Genomic DNA, 25,022 nt, shown 5'->3' with positions numbered 1-25,022 from the left:
TCTCTGAGTGAACAACAGTCCAGCATGAAGAAGAGTTTCATGTAGAATACAAATAGGAAGCATTAGATGACTACCTCCTGGGGATACAGAGTTCTCCAGGCTTCATCACTTTAACTGACGTAGAGGCTCAGGATTGGTCAACCTGTTCACCCTCAGGGGCTGTCTGGAATTATAGATCAGGGACCTTATTGTCATACCCCAGCTGCTGCACAAAGACACTAGAAGAAAGGAGATTTACGAGTATTTCAGCAGCACTGAACCAGGGATAGAGAAGCTATACAACAGGGAGTACAGTGACTCTAAATCTGTAGGCATTATGCAAAAAGAAAATGCAGAGTTTGGTGTCAAGGGAGCTCTCCAGAAGCAATAGGACATTTTTGTAAAATCTCTAAAGAATAAATTTAACAGTTATTAAAGAACAACACCCTGTTATTGCAGTCACTGAACTTTACATCACAAGGAAAGATGCAAGGGATTTTCAGGAAGACATCTGTCATTTAACAGTGACAGTGACCTCAGCACTGACAAGCAATTCAAATCCCCAGTGATGGAAACACATTAACCCTTTGGTAAAGGGTGAGTTGAGACCTCTAGCATTAGGGCTGCTGCATGTTACTACAGCACATTCTACTGAGGCTTTTAGCCTCAGAATAATAATAAAATAATAAGTAAAATAATAATAAAGAGTGTTAGAATATAGTTTAATTAAAATTGCTGCACACAAAAGATTATTCACATATTAATTTAACTTCACTTATACAAAATGGACAGCCTGATAAAGGGGCATTAGGATTTGATGGGCAACATTAGGTTCCTCATTCAAAAAATTTTATAAACGTGCTACTAAAGAACCTGGACATGCACATTAAGGGATTGAACTCCTACATTAAAGTTAGCAGTTCAAAAATAAAAGACAATAATTTGTTACACTAATCTGGAATTCAGCCAATCAGATGCAGTATGGGGATGCTCTATAGATCCTGATGGACAGCTGCACAGTTTTTTTCATTGGTAAAGGCTAAGATCCAGTGCTGAAGCCTGATCAGCACAAACTAACCCTTACACTCATGCAGAGTCCCACTGAAATCAATGGGGCTCCACACAGGCATGGAAGTCTGCTCAGAAGTACCACACACTTGATGGATGTGCCAGGAAGGAATCCTTTCACAGGCCATGGAGGCTACCCTAACCCAATGACTCAAGTAGCCTCAGTAAGCCTTTGGAGGGAAGGGCAAGAGGATCTGAGCAGAGATGGAACCTCCAGCCCTGCCCTCCCCAGGCCCACTCTCTGTGCACTATCACACAGGGAGCTAGCATAGACCAGGACACCTTGAAAGAGATGCATCCTCAAATCCAACCCCTCCCCCTTTTTAGGCAGCAGAATCATGCCACTTCTACAACCAAAGGGGTGTCCACAGCCAAAGAGGGGACTACATTTTCCCCATAGTGAATTCTGTTGTAAAACTTAATAATGTGCAATTGTATAGTGCTTTCCTTCCAGGGATTTTAATGCACTTCATAAACATTGAGTTAACTTCATAACACCCCTAGGAGCCTATGGTTGAGTCAGGAATAGAACACAGGAATCACTACATGAAATTCTATAGCTGTGTCATGCAGGAGGTCAGACTACATAATCATAGTGGTTCCTTCTGGATTTAAGAATCTATGAATTTAGAGTAATCTGTCACCTGCTAAAATCTAGGGCAGCCTGTTTATACCCTACTAACGGCTGAAGGCGTGACCTAATCAATTTAGGCACCCCCAACCCTTTCCCTTCACGTGGGGTTCCAGAAAGTGGGCAGGCTTGTCTGGTAAAGGTCCCTCCCACAGCCTATGGGGAGGATCCATTGGACCTGGAACTCAAATAATTACTTGGGACAACAGAAAAAACAGGGACAAGTGTGAAGGTCAAAGGATCAAAAGTAGGAAACCTCTGCTCTTTATCCCCTACAGAACCCTGGACAGCACCTACTGCTCCTCAAAGGTGTCAAGGGAGCCAGCGGACGCCAGTGCTAGGAGGAGGTTGACGAGGAGGTCCCGTAACTTTGTGGGGCCACAGATAGGGTGTGCACATAGAAGAAGTTCGGGGGGGAAGTGCAGCCAAAAATGTTAAAGGATATCCAGGAGGATCCGGAATAGGAGCTGAAACCTGGCACACTCCTGGTATATGTGCACCAGGATCTCCCTCACGCCACAAAAGGGGCTGGCGTCAGGACCAGGGCTGAACTGCGCCACGTACATGCCTGTGCTCATAGCTCCATGGAGGAGCCACCAACTGATATCCCAGCTGAGGGCTCAGGGAGTAAAGCACCTATCCTTACCCCCAGGGCTCAGGAAGAAACCTAGTCAATTTAAGTACCCACCCTTTCCCTCGGAGCATAGGGCACTATGGGTCTGTGGAACCTTTTCCCAGTGAAAGAGCCTTACACAGTTGTGCTCTAAACTTCTACTTATTAGCAACACACACAGAATATATATACCAAGCAAATCTCTTATGCTCACCACTCCCAATATACAGACAAATTTCACTCAATGGCCAGTCACGATCCACTCATCTGGAGGTTCCCGGCGATGCCTCTGGACATCACGGTCATGCAGAGGGTCAGAGTTCCAGCAGCTTGATGTTGAACTGCAGTCTGGAAATGGTTCCCAAAGAGCATTGTTTTACCTATATAATGTAAATGAAAAACAATCTTCCCTCCTTCAAATTTACTAAACCTATCACATTATCCCACACTCCTAAACAACAAAAATGTTAGCCAATTACACACTGGCACTGATGTGTCCTCCTTCCTACTCGTTTTTTTTCATTTTACCATTCATGCCCAAATTGTAACTTAGTTATGACCTTGTCTGTTTATGCTGATGGTCAGCATAAAAACACTGGGTAGAGCTTATTTTACCATTTATTGAGTCTCTCTCGCTGTATCCTCCCTAATGTCCCAGCATCTGGGTGTGTCTACTTTACAACCTTGGTGGTTATAACTCTCATTAGAGACATTCCTGAGGGGTGTGGGGGAGGAAGGGGGGTGCTTTATCCACAGCAGAACATTCTTTTTTCAGTTTTGGTGATGAACTCCCTGAGTTTCACATAAGGCTGGTCTGGGGGGCGGGGTGGGGGGATTGATCAGGTCTCCAGCCTACAAATCCAAGTGAGGGCTTACCATTATATACATAATGGTACCGTATTTTCAGTGTAATTTTTCATCCCATTGCTTACTGCATCATAACCTTGTTTACTTTATTGGCCATCGCTGCACATTGAGCAGATGTTTCATTCATCTGCCCACAGCGATACCCAAATCTTTTCCTAAGTTGTTTTAGTTCATTTAGAACCCAGGAAGCTGTACAAGTAGCTCAAATTATTCATTCTAATGCACATTACCTTGCATGTATCCACCCTGAATTTTATCTGTCATTGTATTCTCCATCCCCCTAGCTTTGTCAAGTGCCTCTAAAGTTCCGCAGAATCTTTTCCGGTCTTGATTAACACCACAGAGAAGACTATGAATAAAAAAAGAAATCAAAAGGTATGAGAAGTTACATGACCAAGGAGGACAAATCGTTCTTTCCTGGCGTTGGAACGAAGAGCCCCCAGAATGAGAGAGATGTGCTTGGCATGAAAAATCAAGTTGCAGTGCAATGAAAATCTTAATACTAAGGGACTGTGAACTGAAGTGGGGAAACTATCCCAGAATTTTAGTGTACTTGTATACTGTAAAAGCCCCTTGAAGGGTTACTGTGACCAGCTGAGGTGCCCAAGCAAACAGTCCTCTGGCTTAAACCAGAAAGAACTGGGGGCAGGCTGTTCACAGGGAAGAGGACTTCGACTGTAGAATGATTTTTTTCCTTTTTCTACCAAGCCGATTTGGTGACCTGACCTACAAGTCCCACTACAGACATTTATCAGTTTGCTCAGGCTTTTTGTGGGGGTAAGTTGAATAGACAGGAGAGTGAGAGGGGAGAGTGCTTGTGTGGAGGGAGATAAGACTCTTTTTGGTTTTAGGCATTAGACCAATTTGTTATATTTTTATTATTTATATATGAAGAAATGTACCCCATGCTCTATATGCACTTGACTAAAACATTCAAAATCTTATTTAAACTGGACCATCTTGAGGTGTAGGTGCTCAGCTCTTCTAAAAATAGAACTACTTTTATTTATGTTACTGCATATGACTTGAGATGCCTAGAATTTTAGGCACTCGAGGCCGAAATTTATTACAATTCTTATAACTTAAGAGTCCATCTGCTTTACCTAACTCCCCTGACCAACAATGACCAAGCAAAAAACAATCCTTTTCGGTCATAGAATCTACCTGTTGCCAAAGAATTGTGCTCCAGTACCAAGCTAAGCTTTTATTTTAAAAAGTTTACGGTCTACAGGGTTGTGAAGGTAACCTTGAAAACAATAATGCAAACCAACACTGTGTTGTCTTCCCAAGTCTGCAGACAGTCTGAAACAAATGCTCAGAGGTATGAACAGTCCCATCAATCTCCATAATCTCAAGTCTAATGACAATTAAAACATTAATATGAAACATTTTATTTCTGTTTCAAGAGAAACATTCACCTAATGTGGTTATCCTACAACCCCACATAAAAAAATCCCAGACTGTCCAAGTCAGCTTCCAAAATCTCCAATTTCCCCTCCATCTTCTACAATACAATTATGCATGGTCAGAAGAAAAGCCTGTACAACACTGAAAACTGAAAATGACAAAAAAAATGAATTATCAGAATAAACAGGAGCTACTATACCACTATGTATAATATAAATTATTCATTCATTTTCATATTTAATTCATGACAAATCTCCATTTTTATTTAAATGAATCTGCTGCAGAATTTCAAGTCTGTTACACCAGCATGCCACAAAAATTCAAAGGCTGTTGCAGATTTTAGACCCTACTCACTACAGAGGACACAGGGAGGAAAAGAGACTCTGCTTCTGACTGGTATGGAATCTTTTCTGACAAAAGGTTTTCCCTAGAGTTTTAACAACTGCAGTGTGCAAGACTACATTTAGGTGGAGCAAACCTATCTGAAGAGAGGCTGTGTTACTCATATCCCAGGGTCACTTACAAAGAATATGCAGTAATAAGACAATTTCTAAGGCTTGCTCAGCAAATTTTTGCATATTGGCTTCTCAAAAATATTGGAAGAATAGACTGATATTTGAAGCAGAATTGAATCTTCCTGAGCCCTTCCTTACCTTCTGGCTCTCCCCACTTCCCTGGGTTTGCCAGCCCCACACTCCCACCTCACAGGGAGTAACTGTAGGCTACTTGCCTTTGTAGCCCCCAACACACCTCCCTTCTCCCACTACTAAACCATGAAGCCTCAGCTGCTCTCAGCTCCTCCTGGGCTTTATAGAGCCTCTCATAGTCCTGTTCAGCTGAGCCTCGTCTAATTGACTCCCTGGCTCTTCCTCCAGCTGCAGTCTTGGCAGTTAGTTGGCCCACCTAGCCACCTTAACCCCTTCATGCCTTATCTGGGGTGGACACCCCCATCACAAGGACCCTCTTGCTTCATTTGTTGCAGACGTTCGGTGTGTGGTGAATGAGACAAGGAATTGCAGAAAAAGACAGGGTGGTCTCATGGTTTAGGCAGCTGAATGCTACCTTGGAAAACTGGTTTCCACCCCTATCTTTGTCAGAGTCCCTGGGTGATGCTTCACAAGTCACTTAAACCAAACTTTTCATGGGTGGTCACTGTGTGTTCATTTTTTTGGGTGCCCAATTTGAGACCCTAGGGTCTGATTCATAGAAGTGCTGAGCACTCAACTGCAACTGGAGTCAGTGGGAACTGTTCTGAACGTTTGCTATCAAAATGGCAAGTACTTTGAAAAATCAGGTTCCATCTGTAAATGGCGATAATGCCAACACCTCATGGGACAGTGGTGGTGTAAAAATAAATTCATGAATGTTTGGGAAGCACTCAGATACATTAGTGATGAGTGCCATAGAAAAGCTGATTAGGAAATTAACAATGCTGCATTTAGCACAATGTGTTGATGGAGAACAGTAAATAAAGCATTGGGCCACACAATTAATGAAGATAAAAATATTGAATAGCTACACATTCAGTGAGCACCAGCTATCCTTCACGTATCTCCCTGTACCCAGGGCAGTCGTCTCTTGCTATTCAGGTGCTATACTGTGAGAGATCAGTTTCTTAGGCTTGTGTCTAATAGGAAGTTGAATTGCTTGGACTAGGTGTGTGCATATGGGGATGCGCATAGGGTCACATTTAAACTAATAATTCTTGCCCACTCCCAACACAATCTTGTAAATTGCCCTAAACCAGGAAAGTATTGGAGAAAATAAAGAAAGCATCTTAATTCACACTGCAACATGTCCACCCTGCCTGCTTCTCTTGTCCCTCTAAAGCTGCAAATCTGTCTTGCCATTGTTTCTAATGCAAACTAATCAGCCTGTAGTTTTCCAGTCTTAGATACTGTCAATTGGAAGACCCAAGTGGCCTGATGACCACTGTCCTGGGTATTTTGTCTTTCAGCTGAGGCAAGGAGGCACAAAGGGAACTAAGTTGTAAGTTCTGGTGTAGCTTGGTTCCTAGTTCCCTTTGTGCCTCCTTGTCCAGTGGGAGGTAGGTTATTATGGTGCATCACACAGTAGTGGTCACCTCTACAGGCATGGTTGTATCTCTTTGCCAGACGTCAGCCTCTTACCTCCAAGAGGCTGATGCTGCTGTTCTTTTTAAGCAGTTTGTGAACATTGTCCCTGTTTACTGAGGCAGGCATTGTGATAGGGTCTCTCTGAAAACAGGATCTGAAGCCTCTGAAGCCTCTCTCAGGAGCCATCAGGATGACCACTACCACAAATAGGGTAGAGAACTGTCTATCTGTAAACTAATTCTGTCTTACATGTATCGTTCCCCAAGCAACTTGCTGTGAATGACCCTTTAAAATGTCCTGATGTACCCACTGTCCATAGTAGTACATGATGCAGCTTTCCCTCATCACCAGAAGACTCCCACGATCCTTGATGTTGGTTCTGGGATATCATCATAGTGATGATTGACTTTTGCTAGACCAATTTGACAAAACTCAGTTGATTTATTTCTCTTTCTTAACTGATTTAACTCCCACCATGTGAACTGTTTGAGGCAGTACAATTGCCCTTTTGGGAACTGATGGTAAAGCCGTGTTTCAGAAGTGCTCATAGTTCTTTGGCTGGCGTCTCCCGATAGTTGACATCTCAGATATGTCATTTAGAAATGACTCCAAGGGGCTGGTATACTCCTTGGTCTGACTGTGACCAGGACAGTTGTGAATGGCTGAGCTTTGACAGAGAACATGAAAGTAAATCTGAAGAGCTTCCTGTGGCTTTCTGATAGTGAAATGCATACATGCCTTCCTGATAGCTTTGTAAGTACTTGTGGTATATTCTAGGGTGGTGTCAGCATCTCCATCCCAAACTCCCTAGAGGAGTCGGGTTTATTTTTGTTGAGATTCTAGGACTAAAGTAAGCCAATTTCAGATTGGCACTCTTGGGTAAGTGTGTAATCGTACCAACAATTTGCATTGTCTGGAGTAGGGGAGCCTGAAGTCACATTCTGTCTCTGAGGTTCCTACCGCCGTACTTTTTCTCAGGATGATGGAAGACCCATTTGATTGAATCAGATGAAACAGATACAAAAAGGAATCCTGTTTTTCATGGAAGGGCATGTGGCAGAGCCTACTTTTCTTTCTTTGCATTACATCTGCAATGACATTGTTGAGCTTTCTGAAGTTGGATTGAGGCTGCCACGTAATGTGCCTCGTAGATGTTTTACATATACTGCCCCCCACTTGTCGCCCAGGTACTTCATTGATTGCCACTAAGTTCAAAGATGCAAAGAGATTCTTAGAGTCTGTAGTGGAAGTGGCAACTAAGGAGAAAGATATTTAGAGTTTGTTTAGAAGGGCTTATGAATCCTTGCCCTATAACAGGAGCAGCTTCTTGACCTTTCTGAAGCAGGCCAAGAATACATGTGCAAAGTATATGGCAGAAGATACTTACAGAAATCTATCAGCAGCACAATTCCTCAGTTTTCTCGTCAACTATCTGAGGAATAGGTTTTGACATGCTGCCACAGTTCCTGTTAGTTTCCACCACTGCTGCTAAAGATGATTGTTGGAGCCTTTTACCAGGGGCCAAATTATTCTTTGATTGCCTGTTGATCCCACTTAAGCAGGGCCAATGGCTTGCAAGCAAAAAACCCCCCCAAAACGGTTACCTACCTTTCGTAACTGCTGTTCTTTGAGATGTGTTGCTCATATTTGTTACAAGTAGGTGTGTGCGCGCTGCAGGCACAGTTGCTGGAAGGTTTTTTCCCCTTGCGGTACCTGCCGGTTCAGCTGTGGAACCCCCTGAAGTCGTGCCTTAATGACGGTGTACATAACTCCCTGACAATCCACCACCTCTTCAGTTCCTTCTTGCTGGATACTTTGACAAAGGGGAGGCGGGTCGGTCTTGGAATGGACATGAGCAACACATGGTAGATAGCTGTTTTTTCTTCAAGTGATTGCTCATGTTGATTCCAAGTAGGTGATTCCCAAGCAGTCCCTAGGAGGGGATCAGAATTTACTAAGTCGCAGACTGTAGCACTGCTCTGACAAATGCGACATCATCTCTAGCCTGCTGTGTAATGGTGTAGTGCGACGTAAAGGTGTGAATAGACGACCACATCTGCAGATGTCTTGAATAGGAACCTACGCCAGGAATGCTGCAGACAAAGCTTGCGCTCTTGTGGAGTGTGCCATTAATACTGGGGCTGGTATCTTTGCTAGGTCACCGCACACTCTGATACATGCTGTGATCCATGAAGAGATCCTTTGGGAGGACACCAAGAGCTCCTTCATCTGCTCAGTAATTGCAATAAAAAGCTGTGTTGATTTCCGAAACAGCTTTATCTGTTCAATCGTCAAAGCTAATGCTCATCTGATGTCTAGGAAATGGAGCATCCATTCCCGGTTATTAGCATGTGGCTTAGGAAAGAAGACTGGAAGAAAAACGTCCTGGTTCACTCAAAACTGCAAGAGCACCTACGGGAGGAAAGCTGAGTGCGGCCACAACTGCACCTTGTCTTTATAAAACCCAGTGTAAGGGGCCTCGTACATCAAGGCCTTGAGCTCAGACACCCTCCTCACTGACGTTATAGCCACTAGGAATGCCACCTTCCAAGGAAGGTCAAAGAGAGGGCATGTTGCTAGGGGCTCAAAGGGCGGGCCCATCAGCCTTGAGATTCCATGGAGGAATCGGCTGCCTTACTTGCGGGTACAGTCTATCTAGCTCTTTGAGGAAGCAGCCAACCATGGGGTTAGCGAATACTGACCATCCAGTTGAAGTAAATAGTTCAGGGTGAAGGGAATCAATGACTGCAACGGAGGAGTGCCCTTCAGCAGAAACCAAACTGAAAACCTTTTCCACTTAGCCAGATAAGTGGCCCAAGTAGATGGCTTTCTGCTGCCAAGGAGAACCTCCCTAACCCAGTCTGAGCATGCAAGCTCTAATGGGTTTAGCCATGGAGTTTCCATGCCATGGAGGCGAAGAGACTCTAGATTGGGATGCTGGAAGCGACCGTGGTCCTGTGTGATCAAGTCTGGAACTATGGGCAGAGTTATAGGCATCTAGCAGACTGACAGGTCTAGCAGCTGATGTGGCCACGCTGGTGCTATCAAGATTATTGATGCGTCCTCTCGTTGGACCTTGAGGATGAGCGGGAAAGGCAGAAATGCATACAGCAGGCACCCCTTCCAAGGAAGGAGAAAGGCATCCGTGCGCAAGCCTGGGTTATGATTCAGGAAGGAGCAGAATTGCTGACACTTCTTGTTGCCATGTGTCCTGAACAAGTCTATCTGGGGAAATCCCCATCTTTGGAAAATGTTGATCGCGACATCAGGGCAGAGATACCACTCATGGCCATGAAAAGACTTGCTGAGGTGATCGGCCAATTTGTTCTGCAAGCCCGGAAGATACAATATGTTCAAATATATTGAGTGGGTGATGCAGAAGTCCCACAGCTTGAGGGCTTCCTGACCCATGGGAGAGGAGAGAGCACCACCCTGTCTGTTTATATAGAACATTGCTGTGGTATTGTCTGTCAATACCAATACACATCTCCCCTGTAGATGGGTTTGGAGGGTCTGGCAAACGAGGCGCACCGCAGACAGCTCCCTGACATTGATGTGCAGCGAAAGTTCTCCCTGGGACCAAAGACCTCGAGTCCTGAGTTTTCCTAGATGCGCCCCCCATCCCATTAACAATGCATCTGTGACTAGGGACAGCAATGGCTGAGGTCTGGAAAAGGGTATTCTCGCACATACTGCTTGCAAGTCGAGCCACCACCGGAGGGACTCGAGGACCTGAGGAGTGAGTGTGACCTGTCTAGGTGGTCCTGGTTCGGCCTGTACACCCGGGCTAGCCAAGTCTGCAGAGGCCTGATCCACAGCCTGGCATGCTATACCACATACGTGCAAGCAGCCATATTCCTGAGTAGTCTCGGGCAATTCCGTGCTGTAGAGGTAAGAAATCTTCTGAGATCCTCTATGATGGAGTTCATGGCGAGGAAGCTAGATTCCGGGAGGAATGTTCTGGCCTGACTGGAATCCAGGAGGGCTCAGATGAACTCTATTCTTTGAGTGGGGGTTATGGTTGACTTTGCTACATTCAGAATGAGGCCAAGCCTGTGGAACGTTGTCCACAGGCTCATTTGGTCCTCCACTTGGGCCTGGGAGCAGCCCTTGATTAGCTAGTTGTCTAGGTATGGAAATACTTGCACCTGCTGCTTCCACAGGAAGGCTGCCACAACAGCCATGCACTTGGCAAACACCCGAGGGGCTGCCGAGAGGCTGAAGGGGAGGGCCATGTTGCTGACCACGAATTGGAGGATCCATCTGTGGCACAGAATTATGGACACGTGAAAGTACACGTCCTTCAAGTCGAAGGCAGCGTACCATGTCCAATGATACCTTACAAGACCCGTCTTGGATAAAGTATGTTATGTCATATCTATATAAGCAAATTTTCAAAAAGAATATGGAGCACAGCGTCACAGTGTCAATGATCACGTCTTAAATATGTTTTAGTTTCATAGACCACCTACCTTATATTTCGCAAGAAGTAACATTCTCTTTCAGCCAACCCCTGCTCATCTTTTCACTCCAGATTATATCAGTGGTCTAGAAACTCCAACCTGGTCTATATCACATAAATTATCTCTTAGTTTCCACCACCACTAGTTTCCTCCCTCTTCCCCCTAAACTCCTTTATTCTCAACCCTGTCTGCAATATAAAAATGGCAGTGAAATAGCTACAAATTAACAGTTTGTTAATGTGTTTTGATTAATCCAGTTCAAAAGAGGACTAGATCAAAGCATATTAAATGTTAATGCATGTCACAAAGGTCCACAAGGACAGATATTCCACAGCAGGCTAGCACAGGACTTTCACCTCAACTGGATAGAACTGTATGCAGAGTGTGCACAAACACGCACACGCTCCCCACGTATACATACAAACCAGATGGAAGCCTGGAATGCATATTGATAGGTGGGGACTGAAACTGTGAAGCATCAAATAAAGGGTGCCATGTCAATCATTGAACTGCAAATGGAATAGTAGGTTTGCAAATTGAGTTAGTGGGATTTATATTTGAATTTTTACTTACAGACATTTCCCCACAACTACTGAGAAAATTATTTTTTGTTTGTATTTAACTACACAAAATAAGAACACCCATGTTTCTAAAACATTTTATTGCTATAAACTGGTACATTTTATCACAAAAAGCTGCAAGGCATGTTTATAACATGTACACTACTATACAGTGTGCAATACAGTCCAAAAAATAGCCACACTCACAGCACAATTTTTAAGTTTATGCATCGTAGCCCTAAGGGGTAAATATTATGAGCTGCATAATGTATTGTGTCACACAGCACTTGGAATATTTACCCTCAAACTACCTTCCTCAAGTGATTAGAACAAACACTAATAATATAGCCAATTTTCAACACCAAAAAAGGAAAAAGAAAGCTTAAAAAAATATACAACACAAAATGTTTTAATCAGCTCTAACAGTTTGGTTGCTATAAAAGCTCAACTAAAATCATCTTAATGTCATTTTAAACAAATGGGAAACACAGACGTTATATAAACAAGTTCTCCGCATAATGGAATGCATGCATAGGGTGGGGATGTTACACAAGTCTCATCTGTGAAACTATTACAAAGTCTTACATTTAGCCACTTCAGAACAGAAATAAAAAGGCGTTTTTCAATTTGAATTTTTTCATTTTCATGCATTTAGTTATCTTCAGTTTGGTCAAGGGTGAAGTCAGTTTGTTCTTCTGTTTCTTCCTCCTCCTCCTCCTCTTCCTCCTCTTCCTCTTCAGCAGGCTCATCAGCCTTGTCTTCTTCTTCTTCTTCCCCTGCCTGCTGATCCTGAGATTGGTCAGTAATTTCAAAAGGATTTTCACCCTAAAATAGAGAAATTAAACTGTTTAAATATTTTGAAATCTAAGACATTAAAAATGAAACCTTAATTTTATTTAGCAAAAACATGCGCCGTCAAGTCATGTAAGAGAAAAAACTGTTGAAATAATGCCAAAATTTGTTACACTATTTCTGGGGCAACACACGGAGATCAAAAAATGGATTTTCGAGGTTCATGATGGACTACATCTAATTTTTATATTTTAAACAGACAGCACATGAGTATAAAGTGAGAAACGGAAGCACAAATCTCTAGATGTTAGAAATCATGATCTCAATACTTGGCTCTAATGAAATCAGAACTGGCACTTAGTTTGAGCTGCTGCAGACTGAAAGCACTCAAGTGTTAGATATGCAAATAAAACCTCAGTATCACTTCAGCATTAACAACTCAATAGATAAAACAGCATGCTTAAAAGTCACAAAGAAGCAAATCTTCATATAGCTCCAGCAGCTTTGCTCCCAGGATTGAAGGGTGAATTTGAAAAAACTGGTTTCCTTCTACCTTCTCTTATTCACACTAAGTCAGTCTATTCATTCTCAAGAAGACAATTCTATTCTATTCAAAAAGGTGAACTGTAAGGCCAAATTAAAACCAAGTGAAACCCAGAATTATAAACCTTTTAATGGTCACTGAAATTGTCTGATCTGAAATTCATATTCTTGGTTATCCTCAGTGAACCAGGAAGTAGCAAGCAGATTTCAAAGACCGAAGTTTATTTTAAATAGATTAGTCAAAACTTAATTTTTTCCTGAATGCTCTCCCTGTTTAGTAATGACATTCAATACAGAACATTTCTGTTTTGCTGTACACCTTTAAGAACTATGTATTAACAGTAAGCAGTAAAAACAATGGAATTACATGAAATGTAGACAGCTGTTTTGCACAAGCTACTAATTAAAGCACAACTAGTTTTCCAAGAGTATTACTTAAAGGTGATCTGAAAAGGAAAAAAATAATGGGCTTCTGCCTTTTTTGCTTATGATGTGTAAAGAAAGCCATATATGTTTGGAGTTTATTTTTTAAGATGTTTTTCAAGCACCACAGTGTTGTTCAAGGTCAACGTAGGAGGACAACAACAGACATGACTGGAACTTGATAACATCAATATTTTTAAGTGTAGTGAGGCGGACGGGCCTCCCTCCTCTGGGGTGAGTGAGGGAGTGTTACCCGCCCCCCTCGCCGGAAGGAGAAGGGCGGGGCCAGAAGCATAAAAGACCAGACCCGCAGCCCATTCAAGGGGAAACCTGCAGAGGGGAAGGTCGTCCCGCTGGGTCTGGAGCAGCTAGAGGCAGATCCCCCGCCTAGCCCGGTCCATGCCCCAGACACGGACAACGACTGGCCTGGAGTGCCCGCTGCTGTTTACCCCGAGGAGCTGGACAACGCCTGGACGCAGGAGGTACCCACCCCAGGGGAGGCAGGAAGTGGCCCGGGGGCAGCTGCTGTAGGGCTGGCTGCAAGGCCCAGACCCCCAGCGTCGGCGTGTTGCGGCTGGATCCCCGCCGACCCCGGGGCAGCTAACTCTGCCCTGCCAGGGCCCTGGGCTGGGACGCAGTGGAGTAAGGAGGGCCCGTGTCCCCCTGGCCGTCTCACCCTGAAGAGAAGTGACCTCAGTCTACCTATAAGACTGTAGTTTGCTGGCTGCCTGAGCCCCCTTAAGAGTGTGTTGTGTGCTGGCCGCCTGAGCCCCGGCAAGCCCAGTACTCAGATAAACAGAGACAGGCCTGGAGACAGGCTAACGCGGCCCTCTAGGAACCTCCCTCCTCTGGGGTGAGTGAGAGCGCGTTACACTAAGGTTAAAAAAGCAACACTTGAATCTGGATTTATGCCCTTTTTTGATATATACACACACACAGAGCCTGAAAACAGAGTTTACTTACCTTACAGTAACTGGAGTTCAAGATGCTTTTGTCTGCATGGATCCCAATGCAGACACGTGCACCTAAGACGTGGAAGTGTCCACTGGGGTTGTGAATGCACTCTGTGTACCTTCATGGATGGTTCTTATAGGAAACGTATAAAGCAGCCCAAACTTCCAGTCAGTTCTTTCACTAATACAGAAATCCAGGTAAGAACTCTGTATCAGTGGGGAAGGCAGGTGGGTCCTGGGATCCATGTGAACAAAAACATCTTGAAGAACTCCGGTTACTGTAACATAAGTAACCTCTCTTCTTCAGGCATTTATCCACATGGATCTGACTGTAGAACTAGCAGTTATCCTTCAAGGAGGTGGGTGACAGAGTCTTATCTAAATGACAACTGTAGAACAGCCCTACCTAAATTGGCATCTGATCTAGAACCTGTCACAATGAAGCAATGATTGGTAAATGTATGAACAGAACTTCAAGTAGCTGTTCTACAAATTCCAGAAATAAGAAATTTCTGAAAGAAGCCACAGATATCAACTGTAACCTAGAAGAGTGTATCCTAACTTGAGGGGGAAACAGGTGGTTTATTCAAAAGAATAGGAAATTTTAATGCAGTCTAACCTATTTACAGAGTCTGAGAGGATACAGCCTGCCCCTCAGACTTATTACCAACGCTACAAAAAAAGTCTAGATGATTTACAAAAAGCCTTCATTGTGAAAAGAGAAAAGGGCATATCCCTAAGAATGTCTAAATGTGTGGAGTTTAGTCTCCACAGAAGAGAGTCATGAGGCTTAAGAAAAAATACCAGTAAGGGAAGAAACTGATTTAGATGAAAGTCCAAAACTACTTTTGGTAAAAATCTTGGATGTAGCCTGAATGTAACTGTCCTTATGAAACAGCATACGGAGAGTCAGCCATCAAAACCTGAATTTTGCTCACCTTGTGTGCTGAGGTGATGGCTACCAAAAACATCACTTTAAATAGAGAGGCAATACAAAGAAGATGACAAGTTCAAATGGAGGGTCCATCAGACATAGGAACCACGCTCAAGTCCCAAGTAGCAAATGGTTCCTTAATATTGGTGGAAATATATGAATTAGGCCTTTTAAAAACATAGGGTGATGGGAAAATCAAATGACCGTCAACATAAGGATTATATGCTGATCTGCAGCCAGATGGACCCTAACAGAGCTAACTAAAAGCCCTGAGTGCTTCAAAGACAGTAAGTATTTCATAACATAATTAATTACAAATTCAAAATAATGTATTATAAAATTCTTTTATTTATTTTGGTCTTGATCATGTTTAGACATCAATGAGGAGACAGAGTACCAACTAGTAGCTGAATCTTTGCAGAATACCACCACAGAAATCAGGTTACGTTTAATGAAAAGAAGGCTGTGGGTGAGATATGATTGCTCTCTATGAATACATCAGAGAGATAAATATACCAGGGAGGGAGAGATGTTATTTAAGTTAAGGTCCAATGTGGACACAAGAACAAATGGATATAAACTGACCGTGAACAAGTTTAAGCTTGAAATTAGATGAAAGTTTCTAACCATCAGAGAAATGAAGTTCTGGAACAGCCTTCCAAGGGGAGCAGTAGGGGCAAAAAACCTAACTTACTTCAAGACTGAGCTCAATAAGCTTATGGAGGGGATGGTATGATGAGATTGCTTACAATGCCATGTAGCTCAGGGATGGCCAACCTGAGCCTGAGAAGAACTCACTACCACAGGCAGTTAGAAGGAACTGAGTGGCAGTTGGTGCTTCTCTGCCTTTTATACCCTTCCTGTGAGAGGTGCAAAAGTACACCGGTTGCACATGCAGCCCAAAGCGACACTTATGGCTAAAAGATTTCAGATTTATGTGCAAGAAAACCAGAAATTCCAAGTTTAAAAGTGCATTCTATACTTTCAAGTCACCTAAACAAATTTACTTCTATTTCCCCCCCACACCCCCCCCCCCGACTTAGCTGGCATGCTAGAAATGTTTTGCTAAGGATATTGAACTATAAGTCCAAGTTCTGTGTATTTGCAGAATTTAATTAAAGACTCAAGAGGCTGGAGCTCGTGGTTTCAACTGATGCATCCATTCTAAATCTCACAGCATCAGAACAGTTTGACATTTTAAATGTTGGTTATTTGGCATATTGATTGCAATCTTGTAATTTTTCCTGAAGACTTTACTCTTGTCAGTATAGATTGAAAAATCTGTATTATTTTGACACCTTTGTAGGGACAAAATGATGGCTATTTTGACACCTACTTATAGTTACTCTCACTAGAGTTTAAATATCAAAGGAGAGTATATTTAGTTGATCCAGAAAATTAGGCATTATATATGAAACTGCATTGACAGGCACCCCAACAGATGTCCTGCTCAAGGGTTGCAAAGGTACTTTAATTCTAAATTTATGGTGGCACCGACTTCTATCGGTAAGGCTGATTTATGTGGACACTGAAATAAATTATATCAGACTAGTCATTTTCTTCTGCAGCAAACAGAAGTGGAATAATCAAGTGGTCTCTGGACATATTAGCAATTTAGTATGACAGTTATGAGATGTGCAATGGAATATTTGAATTTATGTTACTGACGAAGTAGGATATTTGGGCAAAAGGATTAGTGCAGCTTTAATACAAAGTCACAGAATCTGAAACCTCTACAAGAGTTGGTGTCATACATACTGTTATTTACTAATAGAGCATCACACTGCACCTAATTTACAAACTCAACATGAGTCTCTGCTTAAAAACTAAAAAGGAGACAAGACTGGACAAACTAGGTCACCCCAAAATGGGAATACAATAGGAATATTTTTTTTAAAGTGTTAATAGCTGACTTATTGGCATCACAAAATTTTTGTGAGGTACTTAAAAGAGGGTAGAGAGGTGGCTCAGTGAATCAAGATGGGAGGGTATTCCAGGGATTGGGGTGTCTGTAAGAAGACAGAGGAGAAAAACATGCACTAAGATTAGCATCAATGGGGGATGTAGAGAGAACAGGGTAACTCCATAAACAAGATCAGAGATGACAGTATCATTTTTCCATTCATATCTTACCTTGACATACAGCTCATATCGTGCCTTCACTATTGGGTTATTCAAGATGCTGGTAGCAGTCAGTACACTCTCCCTTTTTATTTGTTCTCTGTAGGCCTATGAAATGGATTTAATTGTAACTATTACAAACCTGATCTATTTAAACAGTCATGTGATACAAATTTAATTCATGATATATTGGTTAGGGGCTGCTACATTAGCTGCTACATTAGAGCTGTTACACATTTCTTGTCAAAGCAGGAAACACTAACTCTTGGCATCAAAGGTCCAACCTACACAATAAATGAAATCAGAGGAACTGGGTACAACACAGCTGTATTTGGATGTTGGTGAGTGGACTGGCCCATGGCTTTAGCCTTGTTTAGGGACAGTTAAGCCCTCATCTACATTACAAACTGCAACCATGTAACTGGTTTCTCTGAATGAATTTAATGCACATTTATACTTACATTGGCCGCTAATCATTTTCTGTAATTTATTATTATAATTATTAAAAATACACAATCTCAGTAACTGTATAATGGACAAGGAATGTCCAAACTACTGCAGATTTATATTATTCTCCAAGCCCCACTCACCAGCTACCACCATTTTTCCAATCATGTTCCTCTTTCAACCATTCACCTTACTAGATTAGTTAAATAAAAAATGCAGCATTTTAAGTTGCAATGGAAATTTTGTTTCTGTGGATCACTACTACTTCTCAACTGTTCTAATTCTTTCTATATCAGACTTTTCCTTCTGATTAAAAAAGTGCTTAACAATGAGAAGAAACACCTTGGCTTTAAACAACAGCGAGGTGGCATGCATATGTCTATAGGAAACCTGCAGAGGAAATGATGGGAGCAGCAACACCCAAAAATATATGAATGTAGTCCTTGCACTAGGTATACATTAAAGTCTGCTACAGACAGGAAAGGCCAATGAACTATTAATGCAATATCACTATAAATAATTTCCTAAATCAATGTTCTAAACTCCTATTTATAAATTTAAATAACTATTGTTCCAACAATTCCTTTCAGTTATCTCATGCATTCAACCAAGAACAGTACGCCTGAATATTTAGTGCAGTAAGTTTTCTTACTAGTTTCAATTTCTAATAGAGGAATTTAATAGAGAAGTATGTCACCACTGATTTTCTTTTGATCCTTATTGGCAGCCATAAGCACTTTATTATTAATGTATACACTGTACTGGAAAGTTGAACCTTTGTAAACCATTACTTTCACTAAAAAAAACTAGCATATCAGAGTGTATACTTATTAGTCAGAATATAAATCTAAATCTTACACTGAATCACAACTAAAAACCCCGTAGCTACAGATCACAAACTCAGCCCTCTTGTCAAATAGACAACTTACGTTACAGCTCCTCATTAGATACCCAGTATCAAAACAAAAGATTCTAAAGTTAAAAAGGAAACCTGCGTTCTAGTTTCTCTTCAGATTAGACTGTACCTTCAGCAGTTCACAGAACAAGTAATTATGAACTGAGCATTACACATTTCTAAAATACTAAATCTTACTTGTTTTCCCTTTGTGTGATCAGGAGATTTTAAGTGCTGTTGAACAGAACTGTGTAGTGCAGGAACATACACACTGCAAGCACTGCAGTGAACAGTCTCAACTTTCATCATGTGGTCATCAGCAGTAACGCCTAGCAAAGAAAACAAGGCATTACCACAATTATGAGGCTCTATTGTCTATATCAATTATACACAAGCAAACATTTACAAAGCTCAGTTCATGCTAATTAAATTTGCCAAAGTAAGACACAGTTGCATAACTGAAAGTCAAAGATGCTCCTGGGCAAATAAATCAAACTCACTTTAATATTTCAAAGATCTGCTTTATTTAAAAAACAAAAATACCAAAGACTCAGGTCTAGCACTCTTAAATGGAGCTGGTGGATGACAGTCTTTATGTTTAGAAATCGGAACCAAAGGCAGTCCTGACAGATCCTTTTTCTTATGCATTTTAACCACCTGCCCAGGGGTCTTAAGTGATCCTGAGCCCTTCAGAATTGTGAGCGAAGGCTCACCTGACCTAGACAGAGTCAGGGAGAGGTCTCTTCTTTTAGGAGTAGACCTGGATGGGGATCTGTCCTTGTATCTATGAGAGTACCCCTCTTGTGCAAAGCCCTTGGTGACAATTCCTTGGGCTTAGCAGCTCTAGGCTCCACTCTCAAGCTCATCCTCAGAGGATTGCTGCTCATCAGTCAAAGTCAATATACAGGGGAGTCTCCCTTGCCTGAATACAAGTGAGATCTCATGGCCTTCTCCATGAGGTGTTTCCCAAGCTGAACATCATGAGCATCACATATTCATGGGGGAAACAAGTTTCAAATACTGCACTTTGCTGAGATATGCACCATCCCCAGACAGCAGTGGCAGCACTGGTGCTAACTGCTCATGGAGAAGGAGCAAGGGCAAGATATGCAATTCTTGAACCCTGGGACACCAAAATGGGAAAAGCTAAGACAAACTAGCTATATTATCACAAAACTTTAACTATACTAAATATTAAAACTATTTACAATATATATTTACAAGCTGCTATGAAACAAGCTGGGGAAAACTGTGGACCCAGAGGATTCTGAGGGCAGGTCTTCACTACCCGCCAGATCGGCGGGTAGGGATCAATCTATCGGGGATCAATTTATCACATCTCATCTACTGTGGATAAATTGATCCCTGAACACACTCTCTGTTGACTCCGGAACTCCAGCTCGCGAGAGGCAGAAGCGGAGTCGACCGGGGAGCGGCAGCGTAAATCGCTCCTCACGGCCAGGTAAATGGACCTAAGATACGCCGACTTCAGCTACACTATTCACGTAGCTGAAGCTGCATATCTTAGGATGACCCCCCCACTGTAGACCAGGGCTGAGTCAGGTGATGTAGCAGTAAGATGGAACAGGAGAGATGTCAGCCTGCACTGACTCTTATGCTTTCTGTCTGCAGCACAAGGATAGCAACTTTGCATGTGAAGGCCACCAGACACTGCTTACTAAGGATTTCTGGACTCGGGTACACGGCATGCATAGGTACCCATGTGTGGAAAACACATAGGGACCACCACTCAAAGAAGAATCTAGTTTTATTTAGGGTACTTAGATATTTTTGAAGTTAACAAAAGAAAAGAAAAAAAAAGAATTTTCTATAGGACTGATCCTATTACAGTAGATGTATGAATTGCCACTCTGCCCTACATAAGGATATACGAATTTCTCCCCCCTCTCCCCCCCCGACAGGAAAACTTGCAGGACTCAAATTCTACTTAAAAACTTACAATATTTGCATTCAAGGTTTTCTGTTAACAAGCTAACATGAAAAGGTTTTCATATATATATATATATATATAATATATATATATATATATATATATATATATATATATATATATATATATACACATACACACACACATACACACATACATACATACATACACACACACACAGAATTTAAGGGGGGGTGACTTTTTAGAACTGCTGTAAATAGTTGAATTTAAACTATTGTAAATGTTATAGTACACTGTAATTTATACCGCATTTAGCAGATATGACATCCACTGGAACAAAGGTCTAAGGGCTTCCCTACACATGAAGCGTGTGGATCTTTGATCCAGTGGATGTCTTATCTGATAAGTGCTGTGCTAATTAAGACAAGACAAAGATCAAGGGTAAAATCCTGGCCACTATATGCTCTACAAAAGGCCAGAGTAGCATGAGGGAGGATTCTTCTCAGTGCACACACTCTGGAAAACAGCCACAATGCTGCCTCCAGAAGACCCCTTGTAAAACCCAGCATAGAAGCTCCACCTGGACAGAGAGGGGTGTTGGGGCAGGGCTGCTTACACAGTACCGCAGCTCATAAGGCAGGGAGGTCACTGTAATTCAGAACAGTCTCTAGGGCTAAGTTACACCAAGGGCTTCTCTAGCCCCAAGGACAGCCCCAGAATGGCTACAACAGTGGCTTAGAAGTCATTTTAGCCCCAACACCTCCTCGAGTTGCGAGTTTAGTGCTGCACTTCTTAAAGGCCCAGAACAGAATCTCATCCCAAAAGAGGAAGGGTGTGGAATAAGTGATATGTAATGTGACTCAAAATCTTAGTAATAGTACCTAGTTTTGGAAGGTTTTGAGACCTTTAACACTACAGATGCACTGGAGACCAGAATTGTAGAACTAAGAGGAGACTTGCCTTTGGAGTAAACAGCTTTTAAAGAGAGTCCAGCAGATTTTATAAAGAGCACAGGAACTGATTTTAATCCAAACATCAGATCAGCATGTTCAAATGAGAATAAAATTAAATTAAAAGAAAAGAAAAAAGACCTGGGTATTCCCAAAACATGCACTTTCATATGGAGTCTGTTACTTGCCTTCCATTACATCTTTTTCAACAACTTGGACATTTTCAGTTTGGTTGTTGGTCTGCTGTTTGCGCATAGCTGTCTTTTTGAATTTATTCACCATACACTCCTAGAATGCAGGAAACAGAACATCAATTTTAAATGACTGACATTTTTCCACCTACACAACACCCCAAACCAGAAACGTACTAAATTTTGAAAGTTACTTGGCTCTTTCTACTCCTGATTATTAGATGTGTATATATCAACTATTATTAGTTCCAAGGGAATGTTCTGTCATAGTGACTAACAAAGACATTCAAAACTATTAGCTTCAATAATGGCTTATTTTGTTACCTAGCTGTGAAGCGATGCTACTTTTCAAAAATTCTGAACTTGCCTTTCTGTTCAGTAGTGTTTACTGTGGACAACCCTTTTCCTAAGTTAAATGATCTAATGAAAAATTAAATAAGTTTTGAAGACAATAAACGGTACAATTTAATTTAAACTCCAAAATCTACAAATCAAGATAATTTAGATGTATTCAAGTTGGTAAGGTCTGACAAAATTCATCCAAGGGTATTCAATCTCAGAACCATTAACAATTACCTTCAAGAAATCATAGAGGACAGAGCCCTTCCCCATTATTTCCCCTGCTCCCTCCCCGTCCCACCACCACTGCTTCCTCTGCTCCCTTCCTCCCCCCCACCAGAACCTTTCCCTGCCCCCCCGTCATAGCCTTTCCCCACTGCCTCCTCTCCTCCACCATGGGAAACGGCTTTGGCAGTGGGGAGGCAGCTGGACACTACACTACTAAAACTTGAAGTGTAGACATGGGAGGCACGGCATAGGCATGTAGAGAGCCATGTAGGGTATATACCCTAGGGGTTCAGGGCACTTACTCTATTCTACCTAAGCCAGGCCTCACTGTATACACTGTATTTTTACTGGTGCTACCTTTGCATGCTGTGACTGAACTCTATATACCACTGTCAGTGCACATATAAAGAGGACCATAATTAATTGTCCTCCATGTCCACTGAAGGTAGGACAAGAAGTAATGGGCTTACTCTAAAGCAAGCAGAGAGATTTAGGTTAGATGTTAAGAAAAATGTTCTAACTGTAAGGGTAGTTAAATTCTGGAATATCCTTAGGTTGTAGAAGAGTCACTGGAGGCTTTCAAGAAAAGGTTGGACTAACACCTGTCAGGGATGGTCTGGGTTTACTTGGTCATGTCTCAGCACAGGAGGCTGTACTAGATGATCTCTTGGGGTCCATTCCAGCCCTACATTTCTATGAACGTAATGACTTACGTGCAGAAACTCCATCACTACTTTGTCAAATTTGGTTTGCTTCTGAATATGATCCAATGTTTCCTGGTGAGCAGCACTTTCCAAATGAGCTTCAATGTCTTTCTCTTCAAAGGTTCGAAATTTACAAAATGAGCAAGTGAATGCCATTCTAGGAGGAGAAACGTATGTTAAAGGTGTTACTGTTCAGTAAGTTTGTGTGGTTTTTTTTTTTTTAAAGTGTTTTTCAAGAATTACCTACATGGCTTATGTGGGGACATAAATTCAGTCACCTGTGACAAGTAGGAAAGTTTTCCCTAGTTAAGTGTAGAAAATTAAGCCAACTTTTTCTATAATTTTTATTAATGACATTTACATAAGAGAAAGCTAAATTTGCAGTGCTACGGTTCTGAAGGTAAGGGCCAAAAGTGAGCTGAATGCAAACGCAGCCAGTGATGTCTATTTGAATTTTCAAACAGGTATGTACTGAACTGTTACTCAACATTTTTTTAACTGTAGCATGAAATAGGTTGGTTAATTTTATTGCTGATATTCAAAAATTCTGTCAGTGTTTAGCAATAGCGAAACTATCAGGTGTGTCAATCTCATATTGGTGGGGAAAGGTACAAACAGCAGGGAATGGAAAGAGGACCCAAGAAAATGGAGACAGTTTGAGGAACAGATGTAGTCAGGGAGCTTTTCTTTCCTTCTACCCATATAACACGTAATCCTATATAATCACAAAACTACCAAAAAAAACCCACACTTCAGAATAAAATCACATCAGGGAGATCTCAATTTATTTTTACTACAAAGCTGAAATCTTACATCAAAATTCCCCTTGCACTCTGGAGAGTTTGAGATCCCGGTATAATCTTAATGAATCCATTTTCCTGGGGCACAGTTTAGTGGAATATACTTGAAACTGAATACTCCTCTTATTTACTAAAGTATTCCATTTTTGTGTGAAAACCAGGCCTCCTTGATAATTTGGCGCTTTTGTAATGCTTAAAATGGAGACAAATGAAACACAGAATAAGATCAATTCCTATCCTGAGGAGCTTAAGAAGGATAGCAGGAATACCCTTTCAGCATGTAGATTCATCTAATTGTACTAGAAACATATGGCATAGTACTGGAAGATGGTACCACTGTAAAAGATGATTATTTGAACATCTCATGATCATAGTGGTGTGCAATAATATACTTTCAGAAAAATTAATGGTATTATACCTCCAAAATGTTTCAAGTACTCTACTTGAGCAATCTCCTCTCTAACAAGAGAGATTGTTTTTTTAAAAACACTTGTATACCTAGCACCCTTTGATGTATTCCTCTATAGAGAGCACCCAGCAAAAGGTGCTACAAGGGCAGGGATAGACAACCTTTGGCACGCAGCCCATCAGGGTAAACCCCTGGCGGGCCGGGACAGTTTACCTGTAGCATCCACACGTTTGGCCAATCGCAGCTCCCACTGGCTGTGGTTCACCGCTCCAGGCCAATGGGGACTGCGGGAAGCAGTGACCAGCCTATCCCTCGGCCCGCATCGCTTCCTGCAGCCCTCATTGGCCTGGGACGGTGAACCGCGGCCAGTGGGAGCCACAATCGGCCAAACCTGCGGACGCTGAAGGTAAACAAACCATCCCGGCCGCATGCCAAAGGTTGCCGATCCCTGTACTGGGAATGATGATATATGTTAAATAGAAAACAACACCAACAGCACAAACCTGTATCCATCACCATATTTTTCACTGTTTTTCTCTCTTCTACGCCTCTGTTTCTCTCTTCTTGCCTCAATTCGGCGTTTTTCCTCCTCTTCACTTTTGACCTCTGGTTTGGTACCTTAACACACAGTGAATTGAGTTAAACACTTTTTATCTCCAAAATCCAGAGAGTAGAAAGTGGAATGCTTGACTTCCCCTGCCTCTTTAACAACCATCTT

General features: G+C 42.0%; 1 protein-coding gene and 1 long non-coding RNA gene across 2 annotated transcripts in view; both read right to left on the bottom strand.

Annotated features, from left to right (window-relative positions):
- Positions 1-2,505: 2,505 nt before the first annotated feature.
- Positions 2,506-5,337, bottom strand: LOC123375865. Its single transcript, XR_006581607.1, has 3 exons — positions 5,219-5,337; positions 3,389-3,507; positions 2,506-2,639 (listed from the first exon to the last, which is right to left on the bottom strand). It is a non-coding gene; the product is annotated as an uncharacterized LOC123375865 (long non-coding RNA).
- A 6,410-nt stretch (positions 5,338-11,747) lies between these two features.
- Positions 11,748-25,022, bottom strand: part of ZNF326 (zinc finger protein 326) — a 43,156-nt gene continuing 29,881 nt past the window's right edge. Inside the window, exons 5-10 of the mRNA XM_045027043.1 lie at positions 24,808-24,922; positions 23,105-23,252; positions 21,822-21,921; positions 18,970-19,100; positions 17,442-17,537; positions 11,748-12,488 (exon numbers count right to left, since the gene is read on the bottom strand). Of these exons, the coding sequence (XP_044882978.1) occupies positions 12,315-12,488; positions 17,442-17,537; positions 18,970-19,100; positions 21,822-21,921; positions 23,105-23,252; positions 24,808-24,922 (764 nt within the window). The 3' untranslated portion in view covers positions 11,748-12,314. The remainder of the gene's footprint in view (positions 12,489-17,441; positions 17,538-18,969; positions 19,101-21,821; positions 21,922-23,104; positions 23,253-24,807; positions 24,923-25,022) is intronic.

This window comes from Mauremys mutica, chromosome 8 (genome assembly GCF_020497125.1).
Source record: "Mauremys mutica isolate MM-2020 ecotype Southern chromosome 8, ASM2049712v1, whole genome shotgun sequence".
In the NCBI taxonomy this organism is placed as follows: Eukaryota; Metazoa; Chordata; order Testudines; family Geoemydidae; genus Mauremys; species Mauremys mutica.
This window is presented reverse-complemented; position numbering and strand designations above follow the sequence as displayed.